Source organism: Miniopterus natalensis, chromosome 6 (assembly GCF_054644295.1).
Source record: "Miniopterus natalensis isolate mMinNat1 chromosome 6, mMinNat1.hap1, whole genome shotgun sequence".
NCBI lineage: Eukaryota > Metazoa > Chordata > Mammalia > Chiroptera > Miniopteridae > Miniopterus > Miniopterus natalensis.
In genome coordinates, this window is record NC_142086.1 from 21,705,130 (window position 1) to 21,733,074 (window position 27,945).

The window sequence follows — 27,945 nt, forward strand, 5'->3', positions numbered from 1 at the left end:
CCGGGCCCGAGCCGGGCCGCCTGGGCGCGGTCCTTGACCATGGCGTCCTTCTTCAAGAAGAAAACCGTGGATGGTAAGTTCCAGGCCGGGCCAGAGGGGCCCCTCGGTGTTCCCCAGGCGCGTTTTGGGTCTTCCGGGCGGCGGTCCTCGGCGCTGCCCCGGGGCGGGGCCGGGCCGGGCCCCACAGGTGACCGCCCGCGAGCGTCGCTGCGCTTCCGCGGCCCCCTCGCTCCCCGCCTCGGGCCGGCGGCCGGGGCGCGGGGCGGCTTCCTGCTGACGACGCAACCCCCAAACCCGTTCTTCTCCTCTAGCGGAGGCGGCAGGATGCTGTTGGCCCTGGAGTGTCATCAGACTTGGTGATTTAGTGAATGTCTTGTGAGTTTCGTCTGGTTGGCTGGTCGCTCCTTCAGTTTGGACCTGCCCCACTTCTGGGCGTGCGGACCGAACCTGTGCCGGGGGTGGGGGTGGGGGTGGGGGTGGGGTGCGGGTGGGAGGGGGGGTGGGGGGGCTCCAGGTACCGAAATGAACTTGGGGTCGGGTTGGTCTTGTCCTAGGAACACCCCATCAGTAGAGATGTGAAACAGTTCTTCCCCACTGATTCCAACAGGAAAATAAAAGAAACCCAAGGGAAGGGCCTGGGTTTGGTTCCATAATGCGCCTTTCTCCCTTGTGATTGTCTTTTGCTCTCTAAAGAGAAGTGGAGTGTGCTATCTGCATAGCTAAAAGTACCTTATATTTTAAGGTACTTTCATTGTTTCAGACTTTTAGCTCTATGTTATCTTCAGAGGAAAAAAAGGCGATGTCCAGGAACATGCAAATTGGTGTTTATAATCGATGCCTGTGACGTGCGTTCCTATAACACTGATTAGTCTTGATAGTCTTGGTATTTTCATTGGCTGCTACCAGGAATCAGAGTCATTCAAGTTATTTAAAAATAGTGTTGCCCATTGCAGGTTGAGTCTGGGTTGCTGCTGGTTCAAGCAAAGAATCACTTCTTTGTAAGGGTCTAACTCTGCCACAAAAGGAGCAGCAGCAGCTAGACAGTGATTGGTACAAACAGGGTGCTCAGTCCACACCTGGGGTAACTCCTTCATTTTTTGTATGGACTGTTCCAATGCCAGTAAAATTATTTTGGGAAGGATAACAAAGGCATCATTTTTACTCTGCCACCCTACCCTTCACTTCACCACATAGCGTCATCTTACCCCTAATGATATATTTTTACTTGCCCTGAGTGGGTGAAAAGATTTTTAAGTGTGTTGACTTGTTATTAACTGGGACTTTTTATTAACCATTTATAATACCGGAATAACTACCAAGTTGCTGTAGGAAGTAATACAGTGATGTGAAGTGGGTTTTGTGTGTTACTCCTAAGAATGCTGCTTATTTAATCTTTAACATGGTACTTTATTTTTTTTCAGCGTTCCAGTACTAATATTGTGATTTTCGGGTGTTATGTAGTACTCCAGGGTAGGAAAAAAGGTTTATTTCTTTGTTTCAGTTTTATATAGTGAGAATTTACTAAACAGAGAAAAAAGGTTGCATCTAAAAAAAAAAAAAATTTAACATTAAAACTCAAATATCCTACTGTGAATTGCTTAATAGCTAATATTTTTAAAGACATAAATATCAGTTCTATGTTCTCATTGCTGTGCTTCCTGGTGCTTTTAGCAATCTGGTGACTATTGTGCTTGAAGTATGGAGCTGAATAAAAATAAAGACAGTGAGGGTGTTTAACTGTATACTCATTTGCAGTTGGGTTAATTCATCCAAGAAATAATGTTTTTGCGAAATAGACTTTTTGGAGGGAGGGGAGTCTTAAAGACTTTTGCTAGGAACTATGCTACTGATTTAAAGATCTGTATATGAAATTTCTGAATATAAATTTGCCCACCATGTACATATACTATAACTATCAAACTACATGATGTTTTCTTAAGTTACCATGTCAATTCAAATCACTTAATAACATCTTAATTCTAGAGCTGTACTTTTATTATTTTGATATAGAACTTTACTGATGTTTTTACTCCTTGTTTTATTAAAAAGTAGTTCTTTTGCTTGTTTAAAAGGTAACAGCATTCTAGCAGTAATGAGACTATATATTATGAAATGTGCTGTATTTTTATGCATTTCTCCCAGGTCTTTGGCCTCGTTGATTATTGATCATAAGATCTTTTACTATATGCTGTCTTTTTATCTGTTTCAGCAGTAATGAAATTCTGATATATAAGGAAAGTATGTAACTGGTTATAGATCTGGAGAATAATTGAATCTTTTTGTCTCCTTGGATTGGCTGGAAGAGTTGCATGCTACATCATTAAAGACATGTAAATTCTGCACATGTAAATTCAAAAGGGAAACAACATTATAGCACTTATTACTATTCAGAGTTATGTTTAATTCATTTTTGACACAGATGAACAAGTCTCTGCACTGTATACTTTGTTACAGAAATTAATGAGAACTGTACCTCAGTGCCATAGAAAAGGAAGGTTCTTTTGAATTTGAAATTAACAATTGAGTCCTTGTTCTTCCTTTTACTGATTTATAAGATATATGCATATATATTAGGGTAAAGTGTTTACAGTGTTGTCGTTTTTTCCTTAAGTGTACAAATGGTGACCTATTTATTGGAGCTAATTGTGAACCTGTAAATCAGGATGCCATAAGGACTTGTCATAAATGCACAACTAACAATGCCTCCTAAAAAGTGAAGTTCTTTTTGCACTATGTAATTTTTGTCTGTTATCTTGAATAATGACAAATTTGAGGTCCTACTGTAAGCCAGCACCAAGTTAGCATTCTATCTGTATGCAGTATCTTATTATAATCCTTACAACATCTATAAGTACTGTTATTATCCCCACTTTGTAGATCAAGAAATTGAAAGACAAAGGACTCAGTAACTTACCCAAGATCACACAACTACTAAGTGGCAGAGCCAGAGCCTAATCTCTTTGAATATTATCATTGTTATTTTTTTTTTTATTAGATAATCCTATGGCACAGTTTAATTTTGCCGTTCTTGCTAAGTACTTGAACTTCTCAACTTTTGGTTGGTACCATGTAATGTTACCTTCTGTCTGAACTAGACTCGTTTCTCTCAGAATGATTGGTAGAACTTCAGTATCTAAGGGTGGTAGAACTGGAAACAACCCTCCTTGTCCTGACTCCTGACCTCATATTTCTTAGGCAGTATTGTCCTCCTTGTGCTCTTCATCTAAACCTGTTGCAGGCGTAGTGATGGATCCTGTCCCCACCTCTTTATTTCTCAGATGCCCCCATTCTACTGCAGTTTGCTTTGATGTCATGAGATTTTGTTAAGATCATCAGTTACTTCTAGATCACCAAAATCCAATCGCCATTTTTTAGTGATCATCTCTTGGGCCTATGCTTTACATTTGAGTCTGATAATAATTTCTTTTTTAAAACTCTCTTGGCTTCTGTGACATGATTGTCCTCATATTCCTCTCTGACCACTCTCTTTCTTTCTGCTTTCAGGTTTTTCTTTTCTTTTTTTCCTCCCTTCCTTCCTTTCTCCCTTCCTCCCTTCCTCTGACCTACTCGACCTACTCCTTAAATGTTAGTGTTCTCTTGGTTCCCCTTGGGCTACCATTATGCTAATTGTACATTCTCTATTTGTGTGATCTTATTCATGCTCTTATTGTTTTAATTATAACCTAAACCTTGATGGATCCCAAATTTATATCTCTTGGTATATTTTTCTGAGAGTCAGATCAATACATCCAGTAGTTTGCTAAGTATTTCTACCTAGACATCCCAAAGGATGTCAAATTAAAGAGATCCCAAACAGAATTCATCACCATCTCCTTTATGTCAGTCCTGTTCCTGGGTTCTCCCCCACTGTTTGAGAGTTCTTGATTTTGCCCTGTCTTTAGTTAATTACCAAGTCCTGCTACGTTTGCTTCTTAAATATTTGACACATGTAATCTTCCTCTGTATGCACTTTACCTCATCACCTTTCTGCTTTTCTTTGCTATAGCTTCACAGCCCTTAACTGGCTCACCTACAAATTTGCTTGTGTAATTGCTATACCTGAAACCCAGATCTTCCTATGCTACTGCTCAGTGTAGACTCCTTTATTGACTCTGGTACCAACAGGATCGAGTGGGTGCTTTTTAATAAGGCATATATGGCCCTCTTTGATCTGCTTTCTGGCCATGTCTCTGGACATAATACCGTCCAGCTATACTGTTCTCATATCCATCTGTATCTACCATACTTTTCTCACTCTGACATATTTTTACTTATGATGATGCCCTTATGGAAAATTCATCTTTTCTCTTCCTGTAGCTAACCTGAACAGTCTTGTGTTTTCCTTTCTCTAGGAGTTCTTTTCTGATGCTACTTCAAATTATGTTAAATCTCTCACTACTTATTTTTTTTTGTTTTTATTTAATTTTTTTTTTAATTTTTACATTTTCTTCCTGACTTGCCTTGAGTGAAACCAAAGTAGATCCTTTTGCTCTTCCAAAGTTGGCTTATGCTTATTCAAACTTTTCCAAGGTTGCAGAATCTTCAGCATAAATGAAAATATCTCTGCAGCAGTTTGTAATTTAGAGACTATATTTGAAACTAATAGTATTTACTAACTCAAAGTAGTGTTTCCAGTATAAAGAACTTACGATAGCCTGCACTCATATCATTGCCACCCACCTTGAACTTCAGTGCAAGTTGAGAGATAATTTGAGGGACACTACTACAAACAGGAACAGAGCCTCTTAGTCTTTGCCTCATTGGGCTGTTATCCATGCATGCTAGTTGTCCAGAGTGCAGAACCTGTGGAGTTTTGATGAAGTAGGGATAATCTCCTGTCAAGAGGTCAGTTGTGAGGCCAAATTTCCAGTAGCTCAGAGGGAATAAAATGTACCATGTATATAAACTGAATTCCCTCCAGAAACATACCTGCTTCCAAATAAAGTACATCATTATCGTGGTGCTACCTGGAGTACTCAGATCTTTCCTAGGATGATGGGTGTTTCCTTAGTGCTTATTATTTTGAATATTTAAAATCTCAGATTGTACTTTCTATTTGGCTCCTGCATTCTTGGCACACTAAAAATTATTATTATTATTATTGCATGTGGGATTCAGGAGCACAGTACAGTCTTCCTAGCATTTTTGTTGTTGTTTTTTTGTTGTTGAGCAAAGTTCTCCATACTTTTAGAATGGATATTTGTAGAAAAGTGTCTTCCCTCTGTATTTCTTCCTCCCTATCGTAACACCAAAGGCTAGTATTTCTTTTCATGTTACCATTGCCTGCCTTCAAGTCCAGGTGTCTGTGAGACTTTTTTCCAGAGGTGCTTTCCCTCTCATTCCCTTATTTAAGCTGAACATGATCTTGGAGAGATTTCTGAACTTAAGCTATTCTTGATGAGTGTGCCAGAGCCTGTGTCTTTGAGAACCAAATGTGACCCAAAGATCTGTTCATAGGCATCCCATCCCAGTACCTTCAGCTCTGCAAAAAACTGATATTTTAATAATAATAATAAATTCATTTCAATGAATTCTTCAGGGTTTGAGTGACTTTTGAGAGTTTTTCGTTGGGGGAGGGACATTCTTTTTACTTTCTTTAATGCTACCATAGGGCTAGATTCTCCTGTTTTCTCTTTAGTATTCTGCATCTCCCTTCCAAGCAAGTGCTGCTGAGTTTTTCAACTTCAACCTAGTTCTTAAGTGGATCCTTGGCTCCCTGAGCCACATGTAGAGTAAAGCTGTTGGCCTGATCCTCCACTGCCCTTTCTGTTTCCCATAGTTTGTATTTTATTTTATTTTTTCTTTATCATGTGTCAAAACTGGTTAATTAAGCTCATATCATTCCTCCCTGGTTTCTGATAAACCATTTCCAAAGCTTGAGAAACAAATTTACTTTGCATATCAAATTCTGATTCCTCCTCACCCACTCTTATTGTCATTTTCCTTCTGCCTTTGAGTAAATTTGGAACCAGCATTTTCTTGTTACTGACCTTTAATGTTTCTTATCCTTTACCCTTTGAGCTTATAGCATATTTTGCAGGTTTTTTCCCCCATCAACCCAAGAAGCTTATACATCCCCACTCAGCCAGGACCTGTTTCTACTTTATTGTTCATTGGTGAGCTCCACCATGCTTACTTTTGCTGAACTCACACTCCTGGCTCTTGTTTTCATAGTCATGATCAGGGTTTATGAAGTACCCATTATCCCATTGTAGCAGTGCCACAATACCCACCATTTCCAGTGATACCAGCTGATGCAGAGCTTGTAGATGAAATCTAAAGGGGAGTTCCCTCTCCTCTTGGGATCTAGGTCCCAAAAACCAGTTAACAGAGATGGTAAAGCAGGATGTGGGAACATTTTATGCTCTTATCTCAATGCATATGATGGTTAGATTCAAGATAATTGACAGGAGTAAAGATGTATAAATCAAAATGATTTTTATCCCGAAGAAATACTCTTAAAAGCAGAAAATATATTAGATTACAAAGGCCATCATGACCTTATAGTAAAGCACAAAACCCAGTATATGGTAGAGTGGATACTGTCTAATAGACCAGCTGGGATCCTGCTGAGTGGTACTATCTGCATGTTGTGCCTCGTGCTCATGAGACAGGAATCCTGAACTGCTTGCAAGCTTGAGACAGCCCCCTTCTCTCAAAGGATAGGCACTAAAACAATATTCCTCACTGATTAATGGGTCCATATTTACAATTGATAATTACTTTTCTTTAATCCTCAAATGTGCAAATTGTATATAAATGAGCAGGGTCTGGAAGGGCAACCATAATTCAAGTTGGAGCTTGGCTCAGACCTCACTAGAGAATTGTAGTGAGCTAGGTGAGACCACGTGGGAGGCTATTTTCGATTTGTTTTTAATTTTTGGCTCTCTTTTTTCTTTTTCTGTAAGTAGATACTCCTTATTGACTTAGAACCCCAGAAGGCAGAACAACCTTTTCTGTCTGTGTCTTCTGAAGTCCCAGATTTAGGTCTGAGATTTTATTGGTCTACTGCATGCATGTGTTACCTCGTTCAGTCCTAAGAGTCTTAAAAGCTCAGGCTTTTAATGCCAGGAGTGGCCTGGGTGGCCTCTACGTGTTGTGCTGAGTGTGGGCAGGGAGAGTGGGAGGGGGGGCAGCCCCCAGACCCTTTTTACCTCACCACATGGTGACAGAGAGAGCACATCGTGGGTGTCCTTTTGAAATTTTCAGTTTGAAAGTTTTCTATTCCCACCTATTGTGAAGTGCTTCACCACAGCCCACAAGGTGTAGATGAAGTGCTGGAGTATGAGAATTCAGGGCATGCTCTTTTACCTGGGGCGGGAGCAGGGGATTGACAGGGAAGCACAGGATGGACAGAAGCCGAGCTCTCCATTTCTCCTGATGTCAGCAATACTCTGTACATGTTTCTGTCATTGTCTGAACTCATATTGAAAAGAGAGAAAAGCAGAAAATTATAAGGGAAGTAGCTGATTATTTCAGTGCTCCATTTTTCCGTTGTAGAATGATACCTATCATAGTTCATATTTTACTATTGTTGATAATCACCTTTCTTGATAGCCAGTAGATTTTATTTTACATTTTAAAGGAATGTGTTTAATATGCCTATAAAAGAAATTCTTTTACATTTTGGTATATGTGTTTATACACCCCACTGTTAATTAATATATTGGGATAGTAGTTGGCATGAAGTAAGGTGGGAATACAAATAGATAAATAAATAAAATACATGCATTTTTGCTCTTAAAGAGCTTATACTTTGGAGAAGAAAACAGACCTACTAAGAAATAAACATAATTGAAAATAAACGTGGCCTAAAAACATTGAAAGTGCCTCAGAACCTTTCTCATGTTATTCCTTCTGAATTATCTGGAAGACAGAATCATTAAATGTGGGTTTAGTATAGAGATTATTTTTTAAAAATTAAAGAGCAATTTGTTTGTTTTATAGGATATACCTATCATCGCATATGAAAAATATTTTACTACCTTTTTCTACTTACCGTAATATGTTTTAAAGTATTATGACTGTGTTTTAGTATATAACATTATATGCTCTCAGTTTATAGCTTAGAACTGTTTAAATATTAATAGGTCTATTAACAATAGACTGTGGAATTTGCAGTAGTTAATTTTCTTTATTTTTCCTTCTCTAATATACAGTGACAGTTATGGTACACATAGTTATAAAATTAAGAAAGGGGAAGTCAGACTATTTGATTAAATTATGTTTTGTTGAAATTTCGTGTCATAATACTTTTGTTTTGTTTTGTTTTTATTGTTGACACTATTACAGATGTTCCCTATGCCCCCCACCCTTTGCCCCCTTCATAATACTTGTTTTTCAACAAAGATGACTATATCTAATCTATACTCTGATTCTTTGACACTAACTGGGTGTCTCTAGTAATTCAGTTCAATTGTAACATAACACCCCACACACAGATTAACGGCTCAGTCCCACAAGACTGCCCTCACTTAGGATGCCAGTTACAAGTCCCAGGTTGCCACCATTACTTCTGACCAACTGGTTATAAATTCAGGTGTCATAACACCCTCCTCAGATTTGATAATTCATTAGGAAAACTCTTAGAACTCTGGAAATTGCTTTACTTACTATGACTGGTTTATTACAGGGATAAAACTCAAGAATGAGCAGCCAAATGGAAGCAAAGGTGAGGGGGTACACACAGAGCTTCCATGCCCTCTTCCCAGCATGTCCATTTGTTCACCAGCCCAAAAGCTCTACCAGTCTCTTTGTTCAAGAGTTTTAATCACCCAATATTCACCCACTCCCCTCTCCTCAGGGGTGCCGCTGAAAGTTCCCACCCTCTAATCAAGTATATGGTCTTCTGGTAACCAGTCCCATCCTGACACTGTCTAAGGGCCCCCCTTCCTGAGTCAAAAGACATTTCTGTCACTCAGGAAGTTCCAAGGGTTTTTAGGAGCTCTGTTCCAGGAACTCAGGACAGAGATCAAATATATATTTTTTCATTATACACCCTAGTAATGAAAAAGTGTATATTGGTAGAATTCTAGATCTGAGCAATCAAGGCTTCAGTGGTTGCTTTGCACCCTTGTCAATGATCTGGCCACAATTTAACTTATTAAACTTTTTAACATATGGTGGCTTCTTTTACAGCTTAGTACTCTTGTAACTTTAGAAGACCATCATCACTATCTCAGTACTTCATCTTATACAAAAAACTAGGGAGTTTTTAGTACACAAAGGGGTTTATACTTCAAAAGTTCATTTGTCATTTCACAGTTTTAAATTTTGAGCATATTTTTTTTATTGAAACAGTAGGGTAAATGGTAAATGTTTTCAAAGCAATCCATTGGCTTTGGCAAGGTAGGGAACTAACTCCAAAAGGAAAAAAACTTGTGCCTGAGTATTGAGGGTGAAAAGGCTTATAATTTTTTTTGAAAGATTAAGAAATGAGAGCTTTTTTTGCTATTTTGTTTGGTGTCTATATATGTCAGGGGGAAGACATTGTGTGTTGTGGATTGAATTGTGTATCCAAAAAATTCATATGTTGGAGCACTAACTCCTTTGTAACTACATTTGGAGATAGATAAGGTCTTTTTAAAGATGTAATTGAGATTAAATGAGATCATGAAGCTGAGCCCTAATCCAGTAGAACTGGTATCCTTATAAGAAGAAGAGACACTAGAGATGGGCATGTGCAGAGATAAGGCCACGTGAGGACACAAAAGTAGGCTATCCACAAGCCAAAGAGAGGCTCAGGAGAAATCATGCCTGCCAACATCTTAATCTTGGCCTTCCAGTCTCTAGGACCAACAAAATTAATTTCTGTTGTTTAAGTCACCCAATCTGTGGTGTTTTTAATGGCAGCACTAGCAAACTAATAAGTCATGTTATTTTAGAATAGGATTTCAGCCAGTGCTCCATGGAACATTAGTATCTAGGAAATGTTAATAGAGATTTCTTGAAAGAGATTCTTGGCTTAATAATTTGGGAAATGATCTATAATATATTCTCCCTTAAGAATGTACGATGCATATTCATATGTTAAACATACTTAGAAACCTTGAAGTAAAGAAATCTGTTTAATTTTTTTTCAACATCAACGTTTCTCAAATATATTTGTCTACAGAACATGTCTCTTTTTGTTACGTGAACTATGCATTTTCCTTCTGGAAAAAAGTGGCTGGGGGAGAGTCATACGCTTCATCTCCCTCCCTCTTCATCTCCACTAAAGATATGGTACAGTTTTATATTTCTAAATATAGGGGACATATAAAATGTGTTCTTAGTAAATCCTGAGCATGACATATTCACCAGTATAACTTAGCTGAAAAACAGAGTAAGCAAAGAAGGGGGAGTAGATGTCCTATATGCCGACATATAGGATATGGGAGTTCTGGCATCTTATTTTAACTTGTATTCAGAAAGTCATTGTAATTGATTAGTTAAATTTTATATAATGACTTGAATGTTTTCATTCAGTTTGAAATACTGAATGTTTTTATTGATATGGATCTATATTTATAAGGATTATGTCTCTGATAACTTTATTTCTTGTTTGCCCAGAAAGCTTCACAGCAGCATAATACAGTAGTTAAAATCCAAGGGCATGGAATCAGACCACCAGTATATGAATCCTAGCACTTTTCTCCTTGGGCAGATTAAGCTCCCCAAATGCCAGTTTCTTGCTCTGAAACAAGTGCGATAACAGTACCTACCTACCTTTTGAGGTTGTTGTGAAGCCCCTAATATAGTGCCTATTACTCAATATACTTAGTTATTTTTATTCTGAGAAAAGTTACACTATACACAGAAATGTGTAGAACATAACTTGTGATGCTCCATCATTAAAAAGGATAATGGTAGCTGGCTTTGTTATTTTAGTGGAGGTGAAATTCACATAACAGTAACCATTTTAAAGTGAACAGGTCAGTGGCACTTGGTACATTCGCAGTGGTGTGTAGCCATTACCTCTGGTTCCAAAACATTTTCATCACCTTAGAATGAAGCCCTTCACCCACTAAGCAGTGACCCACCGTTCCCCCTCTTCCCACTGGCAACTACCAGCCAATCATCTTCTGTCTTCATGGATTTATCTAATCTGGATATTTCATATAGGTATAATCCTAAAATGTGACCGTTTGTATCTGGCTTCTATGTAGCATAACATTTTTGAGGTTTATCATGTTGCAGTAGTATCAGTACTTGGTTCTTTTTATAACTAAATAATATCCATTATACGTTTATGTCAGAATTCGTTTCTTCTTTCGTCTGTTCATGGACATTGGAGTTGCTTCCACCTTTTGGCTGTTGTGAATAGTGCTTCTATGAATGTTCGTGTAGAAGTATTTAAGTACCTGTTTTAGTTCTTTTGGATAAGTACCTAGGAGTGGAATTGTTGGATCATATGCTAATTTTTAACTTTTTGAGGAACCACCAAACTGTTATCCACAGGGGCCTGAAATAACTTGCATTCCTATGAGCATTGTACAGGGGTTCGATCTCTGTGTCCTCATCAGTGCTCCTTATTTCCCCTTTTTGTTTTTGATTATAGCCATTCTGGTGGATGTGAACTGATATCCCATTTTCCTGGGGTGTTTATTGCCGTTTGTGAATTTTTGGAGAAATGTCTATTTAAATCACTCACCTAGTTTTTAATGGGGTTGTTTGTCTTGTTTTTTAGTTGTAAGAGTTCCTTATAAATTCTGGAAAGTAGATTCTTACCATATATATAATATGCATATATTTTGTTCCATTCTGTAGGTTGTTATCACTTATGTTCTTTGATGCAGTTTTTAATTCTCTTGAAGTTCCGTTTATCTTTTCTTTTGTCTCTTGTGCTTTTAGTGTCGTTTTGAAGAGCCCATTGCCAATTCCAGGTCGCGCAGATTTGCTCCTGTGATTCTTTTAATTAGTTTTATGATTTTAGCTCTTATATTTGGGATGTTAACCTTTTTTGAGTTAATTTCTATATATGGTGTGTTGCAGGGGTCCAGTTTCATTCTTTTTCATCCAGTTGCCCCCACACCGTTTGATAAGACTACTCTTTAATTTTTTAGTAAATAGATAGATTAAAAAAAAAAACACTCTAGTGAAGCGATTAAGATTCTGGAGACAGAACACTTTGGTCCAAATCTGGCATTACTGCTTACTCCCCTGTGACCTTGGGCAAGTCATTTCAACTTCCTAATACTCAATTTTGTTGTATATAAAATAATAGAAAAGTCAACTCCTTAGCATTATTATGAGCATTATGTTGCATAATATTTGTAAAACACTTAAAAGATTCCGGACAGTGACAGATCAGTTTTGGTAAGAATTACCATCCATATCTGTGATCCTTTGAAGAAATCACTGTTAGTAAAAGCTAACCCTAATTATCATCCATCAGCCTAGACTAATACTTTAATTCTTCAGAGGGTGAGACTGATGGACCCAGATGAACTGAGATAAATTAGACATTGAGAGGACACTTATAGTATTTCAGGGCATCATGTATGTTATTTACTCTTAACAACAATCCCTATTTTATAAGAAACCTGAAATTTAGAGTGTTAACTAACTTTTCCAACATATAATGAATAAGTGGCAGAGGTGGCATTCATTGGAAGGTCTGGTGCTTCGCCCTGTTATGATAATTTAGTGTAGAAAAAAGATTTAATAAACACATGACCTTAATTATTTCTGGAATTTCATATAATACTGGAGTTAGGAAAGATGAAAAGTATGTATGTGTGTGACATATATATGTGCCATATAAAACATGGATACTAGTCAGTTCTCTAAGGGAATATTTTATTGTGACTTATATGTTCTTTTAGCTGACTAGATTACACTGCACTCACTTTTGTAATATAATTCAAGTTTAAATATTTGTCTGAGTTTTCAGTATATTGAATTGAAAGAAAAAATTTTAACATCCAATAAATCAAGGTTTGTTTTTTACTGAGATCTCTGAGTCCAGTATTTTAAATGGTATTAAAGAAAATTTTACAACCTGTACATTTAGGTTTGTTTTTTGCTTCTCTCAGATGTAATAAAGGAACAGAATCGAGAGTTGCGAGGTACACAAAGGGCTATAAGCAGAGATCGAGCAGCTTTAGAGAAACAAGAAAAACAGCTGGTAAGTAGAACATTAAATTTCAGTTTAACTTTTCAAACAAATTTGGAAATTAGTGTTGGAATAATTAGCTAACTAGGAAAAAGACAGATGGCAGGTGGTAAGTGATTTGCTTTACTAAGAAATGGCACTTAACGCCTTTCTGCAGTTTCTGCTTACCTTTGCTTATCGTGTCATTCTGCTGACTTTTGTCAGGATTCTATGTATTCTGCTGATTATAACATCAAATTATTTTTCAGTGTGTAAAAGTCATAAATGCCTAGGAAGAAATATTGCTTAAAACAGAGCCAAATTATTCTTCACTAATAACAAAGATAATGTAGTCCTTGAAAACAAGAGAGGGTTAAAAGAAAATAATTATGTTTGCTCATAGGTGTCTTACTTGATATTTTAGCTATCATTGTGTCTGTGATAATAAATGTACTTTAAAAAATTGGCTATCTTTAAATATTTTGTTATGTTTAAAAATATGTGTTGCTTAAGGTATTTTAATAAACAGCATAATTGAGGTATAGCTGACATGCAATAGTCTGTACATAAAGCATACAATTTGATACATTTTGACATATGTATTAACTAGTGAAACCATATTGCAATCAAGGTAATGAACATATCCTTGATCCCTAAAAGTTTCCTTTTTCCCTTTGTAATCCCTCCCTGTCTTCCTCCTCCTCAGTCGGGCAAACACTGATCTCTCACTGCAGATTAGTTTACATTTTCTAGAGTTTTATATAAATGGAGTCATAGAATATGAACTCTTTTCATATGGCTTATTTCATTCATAACTATTTTGAGATTAATCAGTGTTGTTACATGTATCAGGATTAATTCCTTTTTACTGATGAATGTTAGGCTTTTGTGTGAATGTTCCACAATTTGTTTATCCATTTACCAGCCAATGGACATTTGGGTTATTTGAAATTTTGGCTTTTTTGAATAAAGTTGCTATAAACATCCAATTGAAGGCTTTGTGTGAACATGTGTTTTCATTTCTCTTGGGTATATTCCTAGGAGTGGGATTGCTGGGTCATAGATTAAATGTATGTTTAACTGTATAAGAATGCTCAACAGTTCTGCAAAATGGCTGTAATGTTCTATTCTCACCAGCTTTATATGCAGGTAAAGTTGTTTCACATCCTGGCCAAAAGTTGAAGTTAACAGTCTCTTTTCCTTTTAGTCATTCTAGTGGTGTATAGCAGATAGTCATTTTAAATTGTATTTTCCTAATTGCTAGTGATGTTCAGCATCTTTTCATGTGCCTGTCTGCCTTTTACATATACCGGCTTTGCCAAAGGGTCTACTGAAAGATTTTAACCATTTTTTTTTCAAGTTGTTTTCTAATTATTTAGTTGTAAGAATTTTTTATATGTCCTGGATACAAGTACTTTAGTAAATATATGTTTTGAAAGTATTCTCCCCAATTCTTGGCATTGTCTTTATTTTTCCTAATAGTGTCTTTTGAGGAGCAGAGATTCTTTTATCAAGTACAATTTATTATTTTTTAATGATTAGGACTTTTAGTTTCCTAAGAAATCTTTGCCTAAATCAAAGTCACTAATATTTCCTCTTATGTTTTCCCCTGGAAATATTTTAGTTTTAGTTCTTACATTTAGAACTGTGAACCATACTGAATTAAATCACTATATTGTCAGGTGAGGTTAGAGTTCACTTTTGCATATGGAAATTCAGTTGTTCCAACACCATTTGTTGATGACATCTTTCCCTGTTCAAATACCTTATCATCTTTGTAGAAAATCAGTTGTCCAAATACATGTAGGCCTCATTCTGGACTCTATGCTGTTCATTGATGTATACGACTATTGTTAAGCCAATACCACACTTTTTATTAGTATAGCTTTATAGTAAGTTTTAAAATTACATTTAAAGTTATATATAGTGTTAACCCTTCAACTTTGTACTTCTATTTTCAAAATTGTTTTGGCTATATTAGGTGCTTTGCATTTCCAAATGAACTTTCAAATAAAATAGACAGTTTCTACAAAAAAGATCAGATTTTTATTAGAATTACATTGACTGTAAACTAATTTGGGAAGACTGAACATCTTAACAATATTGAGCCTTACAATCCATGAATATGCTGTACCTTCCATTTATTTAGATCTCTCAATTTTTTCAGCAGTGTTTTTACTTGTAATTATACAGGCTCTACACTTCTCTTATCAGGTTTATCTCTAACTATTTTATATTTTTGATGTTAGGTATTTTGAAAACATTCAATTTCTGATTTTTTGTTGCTGGTCTATAGAAAGAAATACATTATTAGTAGTAGTAGTAGTAGTAGTAGTATATTGATCTGGAATCCTGTACCCTTCCTAAACTCACTTATTGTAGTAGCCTTTTTGTGGATTCTATTAGGTTTCTACATAGACAATCATGATCATGTCATCTGCTTGTCATCTATGAATAAATTAAACTTTTCACATTCCTTTCCCGTTTTGATGCCTTTTTGATGTATACGTTATTACACTGGCTAAAACTTTCAGTGTTACGTAGAATTGGTATCCTCCTATTTTTACTTATCTTAGGGGGAAACATTCAGTCTTTCACCATAAAGAATGATATTAAATTTGTAGGATTTTTGTAGGTGCCCTTTCTCGGGTTGAGGAAGTTCCTTTTAATATAGTTTGTTGAGACTTTTTATCAGGAATGAACTTCTCAAATGCTTTTTTTATTTTTTGCATCTATTGAGATAATTATCAAGTAGTTTTTCTTTAATGTGTTAATGCAGTGAATTACTTTGATTGATTTTCCTAAGTTGACTTAAACTTTTGCTCCTGAGATAAATGTCATTGGTGTTGATGTATTTTTTTGAAATACTTTTCTTTCAAGTTGCTGAGAGTTTGTCAAGAATACTTGCATCTGTGTTCATGAACCGTATTCATCTGTGGCTGTGTTTTTGTGTAGTGTCTTTATTTAGTTTTGACAATGCTGATCTGAAAACATGAATTCACAAGTGTCCCTTACTCTTTCCTTTACTAGAAGGGTTTGTGTATTCTTTAAATGTTTGGTAGCTTTCAGCAGTAAAGCCAGTGGGAGTGAAGTTTTCTTCGTGGACAGGTTTTTAAACTACAAGTTCATTTTTTTAAAAAAAATGGATATAGATCAGACTTTCTGTCTTTTTTACTGAGCTTTGGTAGTTTGTGTCTGTCAAGTAATTTGTCCATTTCTACTAAACTTTACTGTCCTTTAACATCACTAGGATATAAAGTGATGCCCCCCTTTGTATTCCCCATATTTGTAACTTGTGTGTTCTCTCTGTCTCGGTTGTTTTCTCTTATCTGTCTGGCTAATGGTACATCAATTTGATCCATTTTTTGTAAAAAAAAAAGACAAAACAAAAAAAACCCCTGTTTTGAATTTCATTAATTTATCTGCACTTTCTTCCTTTCTAGTTTATGGATTTCTTCTCGTTTATGGTTTATATTATTTCTTTTGTTTTCTTTGTGCCATAAATACTTCCACTTCTCTTTTACTTTTCTTTTGAGGCTTTTGACATTTTAAAATAATACCACCTTTTTTTGCCTTTATTATTTTGAGTAATTTATTTTTATACCTCTTTTTTATTTTTCAGTTACAGTTGACACTCAATATATTAGTTTCACATGTACAGCATAGTGTTTAGACATTTATATAACTTACAAAATGATAATTCTAGCACCCACCTGGTATTGTCATACCTAGTTATTACAATATTATTGACTATATTCCCTATGCTGTACTTTCCATCTCTGTGACTATTTTGTAACTACCAATTTGTACTTCTTAATTCCTTTACCTTTTTAAATATACTCTTTAATTCTATAAATTTCTCCCTAAGAACTGTTTTAACTGCAGCCCACACATTTTGATATGTAGTGTTTTCATTAAGTTCAAAATATTTCATTTCACTTGTGATTTTTTTTTTTCTTTAACCTATGTCTTGATCATTTGTGATTTTTCTTTCATATTTTTCTTACTGATTTTTAGTTTAATTTTATTGTGGTTAGAGAACATACTTTATATCATTTCAACCCTGTTAAATTTATTGAGCCTTGTTCTCTGATGCAGAATATGGTATATTTTGTTGACTTCTTTTTCATTGTATGCTTGTAAATGAGGACTCTGCTGTTGTTGATGGAGTTTCCTTTAAATGTTGGCTAGGTCGAGTTGGTAATAGTATTTTTTGTAAATCTTCTGCATCAGATTTTCTGTCCATTTTAACAGTTACAGCAATACTTGAGAGGAGTTTTTGATATTCCTCATGCTAATTGTATATTTGTCTGCTTCTTTCAGTTCAGTCATTTGTGCTTCTATTTTTAAGCACTGTTCTTAGGCGCATAGACATTTAGGGTTGTTTTGCATCTTTATGTATTGATTATCTTTATGAAATGCCCCTTTTTATTTCCGGTAACATCCTTGTTCTCAAGTTTTGTTTTCTTTTTTTGTTTTTTATGTGATGTTAATGTAGCCACTCTGGATTTCCAGATTTTAGTAAGTATTTATATAGAATACATTTTTCTTTTTTTCTTTTTTTTCTTTTTTAATATATCTATTTATTTCAGAGAGAGGAAGGGAGAGAGAGAGAGAGAAACATCAGTGATGAGAGAGTCATTGATCGGCTGCCTCCTGCACGCCCCTGACTGGGATCGAGCCCACAACCAGGGCATGTGCCCTGACTGGGACTCGAACCTCGATCTCCTGCATCCTAGGTCAATGCTCAACTGCTGAGCCACGCCAGGCCGGGCTATTTTTCTATTCTTTACTTAGCATTTTTTTAACTGAAGTTGGTTTCTTGATATAGTATATGTTTGGGTTCTTATCTAATCTGATAACCTGCCTTTTATTGAGATATTAGGTGGACCTTTTGACTTAATATTTTTATAATATTAGCTTTAAATCTATCTCTGTGCTCTTTTTGCTATGTCCCACCAACTCTCTTGTGTTTTTTTTGTTATTTTCTACCTACTTTTGGGTTGAGTTTTTTAGTTTTCTTCTGGGCTTATATGAGTACTGTTTTGTAGACCAGCTTTGTGTTTGTAGATGAAGGTACTAGTTCTCTCTTTCTTATGGAAACGTGGAATAAATTGCCCTCTCAAATTACTCTTTTCTCTCTGTGACTTTATGACAGCCCCTGCCCACTTCAGGGTCAGGAAGAAAAGGGTATATTATACAGGGGTGGGCAAAAGTAGGTTTTTCAATTGTGAGTATGTGAAACAGTTTATTCTCGTATTATTTATTAATTACTGTATTTCCTGTGTGAACAACGTAAACCTACCTTTGCCCACCCTGTATATATTTGACCTGTTCTTTTGGAATAAATTTTGAGGCCTATCCCTCAGTGATTTTATTCCCCTCTTTTTATTTCCTCTCAGGAATTAGAAATTAAGAAAATGGCCAAAATTGGTAATAAAGAAGCTTGCAGAGTTTTAGCCAAACAGCTTGTACAACTACGGAAACAGAAAACAAGAACTTTTGCTGTAAGTTCAAAAGTGACTTCTATGTCCACGCAAACAAAAGTGATGAATTCCCAGATGAAGATGGCCGGTGCAATGTCTACTACAGCAAAGGTCAGTAGAAGCCTTTGTGTCCATAGACTTAGAGTTTAATCTGAGATATTTAAACACCAAGTTTCAAATCAGATTCTAAAGCACTTCCTGTTCTATATGGAGTATCGAATCTGTGTAATTTTTATCAAAATGAATTATAATATTAGATAATCCAGAGAACTATTTCTAGGTTCTTTATTGATTGGTTTTAATATAAAATTTCTTGTTGTAGGACATTTCCATTGTTCCAAGGCCACATGTAGCTTCTAAATTTTTTAAATTGATTTAAAACAGTGTTTGCTTTTATCTCGTAAACTGTCCAAGATTTGTGGGCTTCTTATTTCATTAAGCTATAAGTTTTGAGTGCTTTAGAGTAGTAATTTCCTCTTGATTCATTTTTATGTATGTGTCAGAAGGACACATGAATACTGTTAGAGGGTTTATCAGATAATTTCAATAGGAACTTAAATTTAACTTACAGTCTTTATATTAAAAATGTTTCTGCTATAGACCTTAAAGAACTCTGAGCCTTTTGATTTTTTAATAAATAATGAGCTCCTTGATGCATATGAAGTACTGTGAGAAACAAGAAGCTTAAGGCAAAGACTCTACCCTCACAGATTTTACAGTTCAGTTGAGGGCTGGTGTTAAGATATGTCTGAAATGGAAACTATCTGCTATTCATCAGGCTGTGCTGAGCTTCAGTGAACTGCACAGATCTTTGAATAGAATGATCTGAAAGACTTTGCAGAAAACCTAGGTCTTAAAAATATCACTAGGTGTTTAATATAGGAAAGGAGGAATATCAATATGAAGAGCAAAGGAGGAAGAGCCATGGAGGAGGAGTATGAGGTTCATATGTGGAAAATAGTACATGCACTTGATTCTCATTATTTGCAATACTTACTGTTCTACAAAGTTGGGAACATGAATTAGCGAATATTGAACCATTGCTCCAAAGGGAAATATAGGGTTAAGTTCCTGTGAGCTTTTGGTTACAACATTTTTGTCAACTAGCATATACCTAAATTTGTTTTGTTTGTGTTTCCATTGAAAGAAACCATATTTAATTGTTGATTCATTAACTCATGGCAACAGCACTATAACTCATGCATGAACAAAGTTGATCTAACAAAGTGTATTTTCTCCATAAGCACATGACAGCCTTGTTGCACTTAGGACACTAAATGACACTTTAGTTCCATGCTTGGGGACCATTTTAAACAGCAAAATCACCAATAAAGGCACAAGAATGTGGCAATAAATAAACAGCAAAAAGGACACTTGTTTATAGTATGAGAGCTGAAACAAGAAGGCAGTGTTGCCTTTTTTGACCTCAGCTGAAAATGTGCCTTTTGGGCGACTAATTTTTTTGGTGTTCTGTGCATGTCCACGAATGAGCACAAAAGCACTGCAAGTTTGATTTGAGGTTACAAATAAACTTTAGTGAGGAGGCACATTCAAAAATACGGAATCCAAAAATAATGAGGATCAACCTCATTATTGTAATTGTTTTGCAATTTTCTGTAAGCGGTAGGTTAGGAAAAGATACCTAATGTGGTTATGCCATATACAGATGTCTGAATTGGAATTTTCACTTAAATTTCTTAGAAATGTGTTAATTCAGCCTATATTTGTTTAGATCCTAAAGGCAAGAACTATATATAACAAGCAGTAGGGATGAAGTAGAGAGCAGAACCAGGCAGGGGCTTCCCCTGTGCTACGTTAGAGTCTTTTTAAGAAGCAGCCCACTTAAGAAGCAATTTATTTAGTGCACCGATTAGGATCCTAAGTTCTGGAGCCATATTACCTGGGTTCAGATCTCACATCCACTTAGTAGCTATGTAACCAGGTCAAGTTATTTCACCTTTCTGTGCCTTCATTCTCCATTTGTAATATAGGGAAAATGGTGCTACCTGGCACATAAAGATTTGTCAGCTTCAAATGTTATTTAACTTTAAATATTATTATATATAAAGTGCTTAGTGTCTGTGTGTCTGACACACAGTAAGGTTATATAGGCATTAACTACTCTATTATTATTATTGTTTAGTATTTACAACAATAATGTAAGTTGGAATTAAAGTATTATAATTTACACCAATAAGTATAAAATTTTATATATACCTAGTAGGATGTAATTAGGGGTATGTATTAAGTGTTGATAGTAAAAGCAAATGGAGAAGAGCACTCCAGGTAAGAGGAGCATATGCAAAGGTCCTGTGACAGGAGAGAGCATGGCACATTCAAGGAAATGAAAAAGCGGTGTGACTGAGGGCAGTGGTGCAAAATGAGACTGGCTTAATAAGTAGAGTTTAATTGATATTTGCTCTCACAGGCCAATTATGGAATTTGGCTTTTAATAGTAAAAGCAATGGGAAGCCATTGCAGAGTTAGTTATGTGTGGGCTGGCTGGGGATAGGAGTATGTAGTATCCTAAGATTACTTTAACTGCAGCATTGCATACAACTTGTCAGAGAAAAGAATGTGTGCTTCATATCTTGGAAACTGATAATGTTTTCTGTTGTATAGTGTCTTTGAATACTGAACTTAATATATAACATATATATATTATATATTTTTTATATATATAAAATATTTTGTCTGTATTAAATGGCATTAATCTCTTTTAATGAAGTAAGTTGTGAACATAAAATGTAAAAGAATTCTTTTCACATATTTTTGCAAAACTCAATGTTTTATTTCTTTAAACCGTGAAACCATTTAAAATGTGTTAAAAGATTTAAGTATATATGCTAGTGTATCCTTTTTACTTTAAATATTAAATTAATGATTTGTAAAAAATTAAATTAAAATTATTTTAAAATTTGGACATTACCTACTTACCGCATAGTAGGCAAATGTAGTTTTCCCATCTGAATAGCAATGTATTTTTTATTGACAGTGGTTTTTTTATTACATAATTTTTTGCCTGCTGTTCATATGCGTTTTTTTCCACGCCAGTCATTATATAGATGTTAAGCAGATGGTTTCCAAATGAGTATTTTATTTTTCTCTAAAATACTTAACATTTTTATATTTGATTATGCCAGAATGTATATCTTTTCAAAGCCTGTGTCTGCTTGATGTGTTCTCTTAGGACTTATCCACAGTAAAATTTTTATAATTATGTAGCTGATTTGGATTTTTTCATATTTTGAAGACAATGCAGGCAGTTAACAAGAAGGTGGATCCACAAAAGACATTACAGACAATGCAGAATTTCCAGAAGGAAAACATGAAAATGGAAATGACTGAAGAAATGAGTAAGTTTAATAGTTAGGAATGAAATTTACAGTTTTCTAATGCTTGAATGAGCTAAGTCTGTTTACTAGCAACCTCATGTTCTCATCAATGAAAGCACAAATACTGAAAAAAGAAATGGTACAGTACCCTTCTAAATAGGCGTCCATATGGTAACTATTGTATTTTTTTAAATTTACCTTTACTGTTGAAAGTATTACAGATGTCCCCTCCATTGTCTGTTGTATTTTTAAATTGGCAATATATAATGGCTCAAAACTCTATTAATGTTTAACTGAAGGAAAAATATAAAATAAGGTATGCCATATTTCTATGCCATTCCAGCCCCAGCTGTTTTACTTTATTGATTTTTGGACCAAAACCAACTTGTGGATAAAATAATTGGTTCTGGTCTACTTGGATACTGTCAGATTTGCATTGATTCTTTCATGCTACAGGTATTGGAGGTAGAGATAATGGAGCTCTTTCATTCCTTTTTCCCCCTCCCAAAGTTATTTAATATTTAGTTTTTTCTTTCTGACTATAAACCAGTTGCATGTTGTGGTGGAAATATGAAGACTACAAGGAAATGAAGCGTATTAAAAAAAACTATCTTCACACCACTCAGATATAGTTACTGTTAATGTTGTATGTTTCTTTCCTATACTTTTCCATATCTTATGATCATATGTCATGTGCAATTTTGAACCTTATCCAGCTTTTTAAAAACATAGTATATAATAGAAGCATGTGCTCCTGACATTAAATCTTCTCTGAAGTCTTTTGAAAAAAATGGCTTTAATGTTGCATAACATCAATATTAAGTAACTTCAACTCTAATTTATTGAATCATTCTTACAGTGGTCAATGAAATTGCTTTAAAATGTTTAATCTATTTGATAATGCTTTCATAAATGTTTCTATTTTTGTCTAAATTTCTTAAGTCTCCTAGAGTATTAACTTTTATAAGGCTTTTGGTTCATACTACCAAATTCTTCTCAGAAAGACTGTCCCAGTCTCTATTTCTCCAGTAATGAATGAGTGACCCTTTACAACATCCTGGTCAACACTGAATTATTACTTACATGATACGTCAAAACTGGCATCATTACTTTGCAAAGATGTTTTCTAATTGTTTTACAACTAAGTAGGGATATGCCAGTTTAGCTTTGCTAGTATTTTAGTTTTACTGCATTTTGTGCATAAATAGTATCTAAATAAATTACCAAGGTTGCTAAACTCACCATTGCTCTAATTATCTATTTCAGATTACCTATTTTGCTTTTAGGATTTAATGATACTGTGTGTGTATTTTTGATAGTTCAAAAATTCTTCAGTTTTTACTTTGAATCTTTACTTTGAAAACTATGATTATTTGAAACATCATTAGTGAATTTTTAATGACTAAGAATTGTCATTTATATAATGGTCACAGTACCCAATATGTTTATTTGGTTTCCAGTGATGGCACAGGTGTGAGCAGATCTTATCAGAGGAATTAACTTTTCCATTAAGCTCTAGTGAAGAGAATTAATAAGCTCATACTTAAAACTCATATTCAACACAGTTCTTATTTGTATATTAGTACTTGCAAGTGAGTGTGAAATGATAGTAGTTACTGGTGGTTATTTGTTTTTTCTATAACCTAATAAAGTATATTAACATTAGTATTTTCATCCAAAGATAAATTTAAGTTTAAATGGAGATCTTTTTTAAATGAGAGTTTATATTATGCACTGTTGCTCTAAAGCTAGTTCACATTCAAGTTTTGGAAAAAAGATCTTTGAAAAATCTTTACTATGTCCTTGATTAATTTTTTTACACTTTTTCTGAAAGCATTCTTCTCTGTTAATCCCTGGTTACAACTCGCTAATCTTTCTCATCTGTCACCCTCTTTCATTTTTCCTGCTGCTACTTCTTCATTGAAGCCCTTATAAACTTTCACCTGGACTCCCCCACTCCCTTAATACTTCACTACCATTTGAGTATCGCAACTGCGAATTTATTTTTATGGAAGCTAGAGGTGAACTTAGTGTGCTGATCAGATTCCTTCAGTGGTTTTTTGCTGATTACAAAATAAAATCCCCATGTCATAAATCATAAACAGTTTTCAGGTCAAGCCCCTTTATTTTGCCAGGGAGCATACTGACATCCAGATAGGTAAAGTGACTTTCCTCTAAAGTTGCATAGGTATGAAATGAAATAACTGAGTTTAGCATTCAGTTTACTTCTTCAGAGGTGTTATTCAATTTCTTTTGGCCTCAAGCTCTTTAGCCTTTTCCAAGTTTACTTTATACTATTGAGCTAACACAAAAAATTCTCAAGTCATGCTTATACAAATCGGAGGTCTTAAAGAATATCAGTATTTATTACTAATGTCAAGTATACAAGCAATTAAAATGGACATGCAAAACAAGAAAAGGGCTGGGACATCCCAAATAACTCCTGAGATCTTTTCTTATCGGACACAAACTCTGACCCAGAATGATAGGTGGTGCGTGTAATGAGGTGTACGTATCTCATGTTGAAAGGAGCATTTAAATTATGAAACATCTTAAATTTATACCTCAGATGGTCACCTACCTTATGTGACATTTTCAGAGTGTCATGGCTCATAAGCCCATAGATTGTAGGTTTGTTTACTAGCACCGTCCTAAACCAAGGGCATCCTGCTAAGAGCATTCCACAGACAAGGTCTCTCTTGCTAGCAGATGTAGGTCTGTTTAGCAGGAGCACAATTGACAGCATGTTTACAAGGAGATCAGACTAGGTTACCTGTCTCCTTTCCTTTGGGGACATCCCCTAATAATCAGGAGAGTGATCGTGGGCCAGCTGCTTAATTATTTCCCTCACAACTGTTTTCTGTTCATGCACCTTAAATAATAACCAAACGAAAGAACTTGCTCTTCCCTGTGTATCCCAATTGCCTTCCAGCATGTCTTTGTTCATTGTGTTCCCTCTGTCTCTGTTGGGTCAAATCCCATGTATCCTTCAAAGACCACCTCACATGTTACTTCCTCCTAGTTGGACATAATCTCTTTCCTTTTTATAATTATTTATTTCTCTATCACAATCTATTATTTTTCTTTCTTTTTTACTTAAGTCTAAACTACCTGAGATCTTCATTTTTTTCCATCTATCAGTTGTACTTGCAACATGTGCCAGGCACTTAGTTTTGAAGATAAATGAGACATTCCCAGACCTTCAGAAATTTCTTCCCCAGAACTCCTAATATGATGCCTTTTATACAGAAGACTTTCCATAAGTATTTTGGGAAGGGACAGGAGGAAGTGGGGAGAGGGTGTAGCAACAATAATCGTTGCAGGGTTAAATTGGACAAGTTTAATAAAATACTGTATCTTAAACTTTGTTAGACTATCCTACATACTTCTTGAATGAAAAGTTAAGAAAGGTGAAAATATAATTTAGGTATAAAAAGAGTAAATTGTCTCCCAAATATTTACAGGATATTGTTCCATGGTCAGGTGTGACCAGTACCAGCTAAACAGATTCATGTTTAAAAACTTCATTCTTCTACCTGTGAATATCATATCGTTCTTTATTAAAGATGAAATTTAAATTTAAAAAAATCAGAGTAGACTTGTTTTATTATAGGATAATTTTTGTTGAAATCAGCATTTTCCAGATTTAGTGCCTCAAAAAAACAATGTGTGTGTGTATCTGAGTGCCTTTTAAAAATATAAATCTAGCCTAAAATCTGTTTGAAAGTAACTGCTTTTTTCTCCCCATCCTTCAAGTCAACGACACACTTGATGACATCTTTGATGGCTCTGATGATGAAGAGGAGAGCCAGGATATTGTGGATCAAGTTCTTGATGAAATTGGAATTGAAATCTCTGGAAAGGTATGACTGTCTTCTTTTCTCACTGGGAAATACAGGAGTGGGCGAAAGTAGGCTTACAGTTGTGAGTACATGAAACAGTTTATTTAGTATTTTTTATTAATTATTATATCATTTGTTTGTATTACAACTGTAAACCTTTTGTCAGCCCTTGTAGCTTCCAGCTTTTGTCACTTGTTTTACGTTGTCCTTTACTCTTAAATGCATGTTTTTCTATTTGTTTGAAAAGTAAATTAAACGTCTTTGCAGCACATTCTTTATGTTTTGGTCCAGGTGCTTGATGGTGCACATTTTTCTCTCTTTACTCTCTTCATTATAGATGGCCAAAGCTCCGTCAGCTGCCCGCAGCTTACCATCTGCCTCTACTTCAAAGGCTACAATCTCCGACGAAGAGATCGAGCGACAGCTCAAAGCTTTAGGAGTAGACTAGTCAAAAGCTATAATATTTTGCTTATTTATAATTATTTAGTTATAATTATAAACCAGGCATATTGCCAATTCCTTTTATGAAACACATTTATTTTGCAAAAATGAAGACCATGAGTGAACAGTTGTTTCCTAAGCCATGGCTATTTTGAATCCTTTGCCAAAGAATGACAGCGATGCAACATGGGAACAGTTTGGATTTTAACTGGAACTGTTTAGGAGTGATGATGTGTAAAAAGCTGACGACTTTCCTGCATGGCATAGAGGAATGAATTCATTACCTAGTGTAGTTTATGTCTAACTCTTTTCACACTGAATAAAAAAATCTTGTTAAATGCCACTAGGCACCAACCTAAAGAGTCTTGTAAAAATATTAAAAGTATATTATTCTGTATCTGTTGCTTGTCCTTTGTTAGCAATATGTGTTATGACCATAGGTGAGTTAGCTGCCAAATTATTTTTAAATGGTCTGTAAAGAAGAGTGCTGTTTAAACATCAGTCTTAAACAAAAACTGTCATGAGCTTTCCTTTTTTTTTCTTTTTCTCCTTTGGGAAGACATTCTAGTTGATAAGTTTATTACCTTCAGAAATGCGCTTGGCACCTGCCTTAAACAGCACAAACATTGTGCACATCCTTAAATTATTTTAACTGACAGAAGAAATCAAATTTTAAACTAAAATTGAGGCTCTTATAAAAATTATCCAGGTTGTCTTTTGTAAAACTTATAAAAGTGAATTGAATATATTAGCAAAAACAGACACTGAGTTAATAACATTGTATAGTAATAAAATGATATATTTTGGTCTTTCTTCCAAGAACTGAGGAGGTTTTTTCCATGTGAATTATAATTTAATCTCTGTTTAATTTTGAACTGTATTAATATGTATATTGAGCGCTCTAAATTGAAGCCATCATTCTCAATTAAATAACACTATGACAATACTCTAGCTAAATTTTTAAAAAACATTAGCACTTTTTTCTTGGTGAATAAACTACAACTTTGTCAGAAATTACTGCCTAAATGTGTGTTAATGTCTTAGCAGTATTTTTAAAGGTAAAATTGCTTTGGTATTTAATGTATGTATAGAAAGTGAGAAGAAATGAAGTAGCAGATTATAGAGAGAGAATTGAGAATTAGGTTAGTTTTGAAAAATGATGTTGTAATATAGAGGTTCTAACACATTCCACCACAAAAGCCCTGGAGGAGATTACCTGGTCAATTTGGGATGATGGACATTTTGGACTAATATTTACAATATAATGCATTTTAGAACTAGTATACATGTGGTATATGGATTGGTGGAAAGAATGAAAAGCTAAACAATATAGTTTATAATCTATGATCCATCTTATGTTCAAAGATAAGGTTCCATTATTACTAGTATTAAATACAGTTACACTGAGCATTGATGGGTCAAAAGATTTTACTAGATAATGGGATGTTAACCCAGAACTGTTTTGATTCTTGGATGTACATAGTAATGCCAACTAACTTTATTTACTTTCTTGTTTACATGTGGGGGCTTTTGTTTTTAAAAATTATTTTGTTAAAAAGATCCCAATAAAGATTTATTGCTATTATGCTTTTTTAAATCTCTTTTACTCTATTTTTGGCTTCTGCTAAGTTAAAATTGTTATATATATGTGGTACTTTTTCAAAATAATGATTTTATTTTTCTAAAAAGAAAATTAGATAACTCTGCTTCTTATATTTAAACAAAAAGATGTCTTCTTAAGAATTAGTTGGTATAGGACATGTTTG

At 34.9% G+C, this 27,945-nt stretch overlaps 1 protein-coding gene across 2 annotated transcripts; it reads left to right on the top strand.

Annotated features, from left to right (window-relative positions):
• CHMP2B (charged multivesicular body protein 2B) lies at positions 1 to 27,776 on the top strand. Of its 2 annotated transcripts, none has more exons than XM_087818107.1 (6): positions 1 to 73; positions 13,017 to 13,108; positions 18,478 to 18,672; positions 21,815 to 21,917; positions 25,653 to 25,759; positions 26,076 to 27,776. In XM_087818107.1, the coding sequence occupies exons 1-6, from the start codon at positions 40 to 42 to the stop codon at positions 26,184 to 26,186; spliced, it is 642 nt and encodes a 213-aa protein (XP_087674233.1). In that variant the 5' UTR covers positions 1 to 39; the 3' UTR covers positions 26,187 to 27,776. The 2 variants fall into 2 exon arrangements, with proteins under 2 accessions (XP_087674233.1, XP_087674234.1); XM_087818108.1 differs by lacking the exon at positions 1 to 73 and adding an exon at positions 354 to 375.
• Positions 27,777 to 27,945: the final 169 nt, after the last annotated feature.